Here is a 7,422-nt window from a genome sequence, read left to right on the forward strand (position 1 = left end):
CAGGACCTGCCTCATATGTAAGTTGCCCTAATAAGCTCCTTTGCTGTCACCCTGGAGTTGCCTGCCTCTTTATTTGGTCTCTTGATGCCCTCCATTTTTGGAGGCAAGTTTCACATTACTGGTCTGTGCCAGGACAGTGTTGCAGGATAAGTTTTTTTTTTCCTTTCACCTTTCTTTTTAAAAATTTTTTTTTTTGTTTTTAGTTGTGCTTTTGGTGAAAGTTGCAGGATAAATTTTTTTTAAAGCTGTGATTCAGGTGACAGTTTACAGAGCAGATTAGTTTCTCATTAAACAGTTAATGCACAAATTGTTTTGTGATGTTGGTTGCCAACCCTGCGATGTTTCAGCACTCTCCTCTTCTCCACTCCAGGTTCTCTGTTTCTGTTCATCCGGTTTTCCTGTCCCTTCCTCCTTCTCATCTTTGCTTTTGGGCTGGTGTGCCCATTAGTCTTGTATACATGATTGAACTATGAAGCACATCCCTCACATGTGTTACTGTTGGCCCTATAGTCCTTTCTAATCTTTGACTGAAGAGTAACCTCAGGAGTAATTTCAGTACTGAGTTAAAAGGGTGTCTGGGGACTATACTACTGGGGTTTCTCCAGTCTCTGCGAGCCTGGTCTTTTTTTTTTTTGTGAATTTTGAGTTTTGTTCTACATTTTTCTCCCTCTCTGTCTGGGACCTCTATTGTGATCCTTGCCAGAGCAGTTGGTGGTGGTAACTGGGTGAAGGATAAATTTTTTGAAGTGGAATTTCTGGGTCAGTGGATGTGTCTTAGTTAGCTAGTGCTGCTGTAACACAAATACCATTAGTGGGTGGCTTTAAAGAACAGAAACTTAATTTCTCACAGGTCTGGTAGCCCTGGGTATTCCTTGGTTCCTTGGCTTGTAGAGGGTGGTCACATGCTATCTGTCTTCCTCTCTATGTGCATGAATGCTTGTGTCTGTGATGCTTTTTCTGGAACTCAGAAGTGATTAGGTTTTCTATCTACCCTATAGTAGTATGACCTCAGCTGTTTGATTGATTACATTATGGAAAGTGATTACATTTTATTAGGTTAGATTACACCCACAGATATGTTGTTGTTAGGTGTCCTCAAGTTGGCCGTGACACATAACGGCCTTATATACAACAGAGTGAAATATTGTCTGGTTCTAATCCCTCTTCATGATAGTTGGGATGTTTGAGTCCATTGTTGTAGCTGTTGTGTCAATCCATCTCAGTGAAGGTTTCCCTCATTTTCACTGACCATCTACTTTACCAACCTTGATGTCCTTTTCCAATGATTGGTCTTTCCTGATGACATGTCCAAAGTAAGCAAGCTGAAGTCTGGCTATCCTTGCTTCTAAGGAGCATTCTAGTTGTATTTCTTCCAAGTCTGATTTGTTCATTCTTCTGGTAGTCTACAGAATTTTCAGTATTCTTCCCCAACGCCACAGTTCGAATGTATCAGTTTTTTTTCTGTCTTCCTTTTTCATTGTCCAGCTTTCACATGCATATGAGGCGATTGAAAAGACTGTGGCTTGGGTCAGGTCACAAGTATAGGGGTTAGAATTCTAACACATATTTTGGGGGGGACACAATTCAATCCATAGTAGGCTGTGTGCATATGTAATTTTGATTTATTTTGCCTAATTGTTTTTCCTACACTGTGTGTAAATTTACATTTCTCCTGGTAATGTGTGATTATGCCTACTTGTCCATGTCGATTGCCAACACAGTTTAATATGAGACTTTTTAAAAAATTGTTATAAAATATACATAAGATAGTTTGCCATTTTAACCATTTTTGAGCGTACAATTCAGTGGCATTACTACATTCACAGTGTTGTGTAACTATCACTACTGTCTATTTCCAGATTTTTTATCATCCCAAACAGAAACTCTATACTTATTAAATAATAACTCCTTGTTATCCCCTCCCCTCAGCCCTGGGAAACCTCTATTCTCTATTTTTGTCCCTATGAATTTGCCTGTTCTAAGTACATACCTCATGTAAGTGGGATCATATAATATATGTCCTTTTGTGTCTGGCTTATTTTACTTAGCATGTCTTCAAGATTCATCCATTTGTAGTATATATCAGAACCTTATTCCTTTTTATGGATTTTCTATACTCAAGATTGTGTCATCTTTCTTTCCAATCTGGATGCTTTCTATTTCTTTTTCTGTCCTAATTGCCCTGGCTAAAACCTCTAATACACTGTTGAACAGAAATAGGGAGAGTGGACATCCTTGTCTTATTCCTATCTTAAAGCGAAAGTGTTCAGTTTTTCACCATTAAGTATAATGTTTAAAAAAAACAACTCGTTGCTGTAGAGTCATTTCCGACTCATAACTACCCTATAGGACAGCGTAGAACTGCCTCGTAGTTAGTATAATGTTACCTGTGGGTTTTTTTTTTTTTCTTGGTAGATGTCCTTTATCAGGTTTAGCAAGTTCCCTCCTATTCCTAGTTTTTTAAGTATTATTTTATCATAAAGAGGTGTTGGATTTTATATAGTACCTAATATTTTGTTGTATACATATACACCACATTTTGTTTGTTCATTTGTCTGTTGATGGACACTGGAGTAATAAGAGAGTTTTTGATCTTTATCAGTTGGATAGATGAAACATGGAATGCTAATATAGTTTTGTTTTTGAAAATGTCTTGGATTGAGTTAGCTCGTGTATCTTTTCATATACTTGAGCCATTTGTATTTCCACCTCTTGTAAATTATCTCTTTGTATTCTTTACCCATTTTCTGTTGGGGTGTTTGTCTTACTGATTTGTAGGCACTTTATTTATGTTAGGGGAATTAATTCTTTGTCTTTAATATAAGTTACTTGTATTTCTTTCGTTTATTTTTTGAATATTTAGTTGCCTGCCATTTGAATTTTCCTAGGTGTTTGCACTGTATTCTTAAACAAGTGACCCAAGGCTGGAGTTTTTGTTCTAATGAGGGGAGATAATATATAGATAATCAAGATAATTTACAATTATGGTCCATACTAAGAAGGAAGTAAAACAGGATGTCATTATGATGAGAGGTGGATGAGGGGGTGGGGGTTTGCTCATGTAGAAAGTCTAGTGGGAGATGATGATATTTGAGTCTAGCCCTGAAAACAAGATGGAATGAGCCATTCAAGTAGCTGAGGGGAGGGGAAGCGCAAAGGCCCTGAGGCAGGTGTGAGCCCAGCCTGTTTGGGGTTGATGTACAGTTAGCAAGGGGCTAGGGGTATAAAATATGGTTGGAAAGGAGGCAGGGGCCACATCTTGCTGCTAGTAGGCAATGAGGAGGAGTATAGTTTTTATGCTAAGTATGGTGGAAAACCTTCGGAGAGAATTAAGCAGGAAGTTATTACATTATAAGTATTATTATAAGTCATTAAGGTTATTTGATAACTTTTAATGACTGCTTATTATTTCATGGTTATATATTAAACCCATTGTTGGAAAATTTTATTTTCCCCATTAATTTTGAATATTATAAAATCTTTTGTAAACAAATCTATAATTTGATCACCTTCTTAGGCTATTTTCCTTCAAGTAGAATTTATGAACATTTTTTCAATATGTTTGATACATGAAATTTAATGTATTGAATTTCTCTGGTGTATGCTTTTGTGTTACAGAGTGTGTTAATGACAACTACTGGTTTGGGAGGGACAGAAGCTGTGAATATTGCTTTGATGAGCCACTGCTGAAAAGAACAGACAAATACCGGACATATAGCAAGAAACACTTTCGGATTTTCAGAGTAAGTGACAAATATCCATATACTTGGGAGAGCTGGTAATCTAGTCATCACTCTTAGATATCATTCCACTATAAATCCCCTCTGTTAAAACTTTAAAACAAAATGTTCTCTATTTTAGGAAATGGGTCCTAAAAACTCTTACATCGCATACATAGAAGATCACAGTGGGAATGGAACCTTTGTAAATAGAGAGCTTGTAGGGAAAGGAAGACGCCTTCCTTTGAATAACAATTCTGAAATTGCACTTTCAGTATGGAGTAATAAAGGTAATATTATGATATTGTAGTTACTGGATTTTTTTTTTTCTCCTGTGTAAATGGAAGATTGACTATTGTGTCTTTGTAGACTATAGTTTAAGAGAGTTTGCATTCAAGATTTAATTCGGTCCTAAATGCATTTAAAAAAATTTTTTTTATTTATTTGTTGTTGTTGAGAATACACACAGCAAAACATACACCAATCCAACGGTTTCTACATGTACAATTCAGTGGCATTGATTACATTCTTTGAGTTGTACAACCATTCTCACCCTCCTTTTCTGAGTTGTTCCTTCCCCATTGACATAAACTTACTGTCACCTAAGGTTCCTATCTAATCTTTCAAGTTGCTGTTGTCAGTTTGATCCCATATAGTTAGACCTTAAAACAGCATAATGCTCAAGGCAAACATTTTTTTTTACTGGTTAAGCGAAACTCTTGTTTGGTTTTAAAGACTTCAGGGTCTATATTTGGTTTAAAGTTTAAAGATCATCTCAGGGCAGTAATTTCAGGGGTTCATCCAGCCTCCATGGCTCCAGAAAGTCTGGAGTCAATGAGAATATGAAGTCTATTCTGCATTTTCCCCCTTTTGATCAAGATTCTTCTATAGAATTTTTGATCAAAATGTTTAGTAATGGTAGCTGGACACCATCCAGTTCTTCCGGTCTCATGGCAAAGGAGGCAGTTATTTATGGAGGCTGTTAGCCACACATTCCATTTCCTCCTCCTACTCCTGACTCTCCTTTTTCCTCCAGGTGAATAGAGACTAATTGTTGTGCCTTAGATGGCTGCTTGCAAGCTTTTAAGACCCCCAAGGCACTATGCAGTGAACTAGGAGGTAGAACAAAAGCATGAACATGTTATCTAATTGCATTTTTAAAGTATGAAAAAGTTATAGCAAGACAGATTTTCTTAGGTTTCATTGGTTGGATGATTTTATTTAAAGCCCTATCATGTCATGCGAGTTATCATATTGCTTAAGATAAGTTATAGTTCATTAATTGATTCAATTTACACCACATCAATCTTAGATATCTTTGAGTTGTTGTTTTGGGCCATTAATTTATCTTTTCTTCTTCATTCTCTCCCTCCCTTCTTCCTACCTGTCCATCCATCTGTCCATCCATCCACCCATCTATCTTTGTATACAGTTATTGAGTACTTTTTATATGCCAGGCATTAGGCTATGGATTTTTGCATAAGAAGCTCAATTTACACCTTCGACCTTCTTAAGTACCACATGGTTATTACCCTGTGCAAGTGAAGATATTTATTGTCATCATCAGGTATCATTTTGTAAGCATCCACTCCAAAAACTTTGTGAATCTCACATTTAAAATGAACATTTGTCATTCAGAGTTGTCTAGAAAGAACAACTGACAGAACAACCTAGAGTGTTAAAGGTAGCTCATAGTGATTTTAATTCCTTAGACAAGAGGAATACTTTTGTTTCTTATATATAAAAAACCCACAGAGCTTTCTAAACCTACCAGAGAGTCATAGTGACTTGGAGGCTTGTGTGCATTTGGGAGAGGAGTAACATCTTAAAAATACAGATTCCCAGGCACTGTACCACACATTCTGATCCGGTAAAACCCGTTGCCATCGAGTCGATTCTGACTCGTAGCGACCCTATAGGACAGAGTAGAACTGTCGCATAGTTTCCAAGGAGCGTCTGGTGGATTTGAACTGACAACCTTCTGGTTAACAGCCGTAGCACTTAACCATTACGCCACCATGGTTTCCTCTGATCCAGTAGGTCTGAGGATTTGCAATGTCCTGTCCAGGTGACTGAGTCCTGGTGGCACAGTGGTTAAAGTGCTCAGCTGTAAACCCAAAGTTAGCAGTTTGATCCACCAGCCACTCTGTGGGAGAAAGATGTGGCAGTCTGCTTCCTTAAAGATTTACAGGCTTGGAAACCCTATGGGGTAGTTCTCCTCTGTCCTATAGGGTTGCTATGAGTCAGAATCAACTTGACGGCAACAGGTATGGTTTTGGTTTTGTCCAGGTAACTCTCATGCAGCCAGTCTTCACACTGGCCTCTGGGAACCATGGCTGTACTGGGCATTCTAAAGTGCATTTTATGATTGATTTAGTTTTCCTTGTTTCTGACTTTTGTTTTCTGTCTGATATTTATTGTGAGGGCAGCTTCATAATGTTCCACTGTTTGTGAGCACCTGGTCAAGGGGGCAACTGGGCATTGAAATTTGGCCTGCCTTCCACTTGACAAGCTATGTGTTACCTTTTTCTATTTGGTTTCCCATAAAGGGTATCTTTTTCTTGTTGGTCTTCCTAAGGAGCACCTTTTTAAGTTTGGACAAAGGTGCCACATAGGCTAAAGGTAGCCCTGATTACAGTAGACCTAACTGGTACTCTGTGGGCTGCATTCAACCTGTTGGCATTTTATTGGCCTTTTCTAATATTTGTAACTTTAACCTGAAAATCAAGATTTGTTTAAAAAGTTGGGATATTTGGGCACACAGATCCTATGTTCTCATATCTCTGGGATCTGCATGTGCTGGGTGGGGAGAAGTGCCTCCCTTAGGTGGGAGATACGCTTTCCTGTTCAAGTCCCCACTACTCCATGTTGTCTTACCCTCAACCCAAGCCTCACCCATGTTAATTACCTTCCTGGCTTGTGTAGATGACCTTGACACTTCGGAGAGGTATATCCCCACAGCCCTTCACATTCCCAGATTCTTAGATGCCACTGGAACGTATAGCTTCGTAAATATCCACCCAATAGAACAGTTAGATCCTGGGAGGCCAACACGTTTCACTGTTTAGGCAAGTGTCTGCCTCCTGAATACCAGCCTGGAATAAAGCACACTCAGGTGGCTCAGATTTTTGCTGGAGACTGAATCCTTAGGTTACGCCAGGGAGGCCAAAGCCTGTCACATGACACCTGACAAGCTCAAGGGTCTTAATAAATTTTGCACTTTTGTAGATATTATAAACAGCTGCAAATTTACTATAGATGACTTCGTAGAATTTAAATACTTGGTAACTGATTACAATCTTGGCCGATGTAGCTAGTTAAATTATTATTGTTTTTAGTTACAGGCCGAATAGTAGAGAGATAAAGGGGGTTTGTTTGGAAAGTCCTATTTATCCAGCTTTACAAATAGATTCAAGATGGTTTGCACTATGAAATACCAGTTATGTACATGTATAAATGGCTTAGAGAAAATAATACAGTGAAACCTGTGAGAGCGAGAACTCAGCGGGACTGCCTTGTTTTCCTGGGTCTTGTAAGTTTTCCACCTTTGACAGGATGCCGTCTTAACCACTTTTCTGTACTCATTTTGGTGGAAAATATTTGAGTTTTCCTTCTCTGATAGGGTTCTGCCTTACACAGCTTTCAGCTTTTGCAGGTTTTACTGTACTAGTATGGTGACTTGTGTTCTAATTTTTATTGAGAT

General features: G+C 38.3%; 1 protein-coding gene across 1 annotated transcript in view; it reads left to right on the plus strand.

The window, feature by feature from the left end:
* CHEK2 (checkpoint kinase 2) overlaps positions 1–7,422 on the plus strand; it is a 49,513-nt gene that overhangs the window by 9,042 nt on the left and 33,049 nt on the right. Inside the window, exons 3-4 of the mRNA XM_023741780.1 lie at positions 3,619–3,743; positions 3,862–4,009. Coding sequence (XP_023597548.1) covers positions 3,619–3,743; positions 3,862–4,009 — 273 coding nt within the window. The remainder of the gene's footprint in view (positions 1–3,618; positions 3,744–3,861; positions 4,010–7,422) is intronic.

The sequence above is a fragment of the Trichechus manatus genome, unplaced genomic scaffold (assembly GCF_000243295.1).
Source record: "Trichechus manatus latirostris isolate Lorelei unplaced genomic scaffold, TriManLat1.0 scaffold00190, whole genome shotgun sequence".
In the NCBI taxonomy this organism is placed as follows: Eukaryota; Metazoa; Chordata; class Mammalia; order Sirenia; family Trichechidae; genus Trichechus; species Trichechus manatus.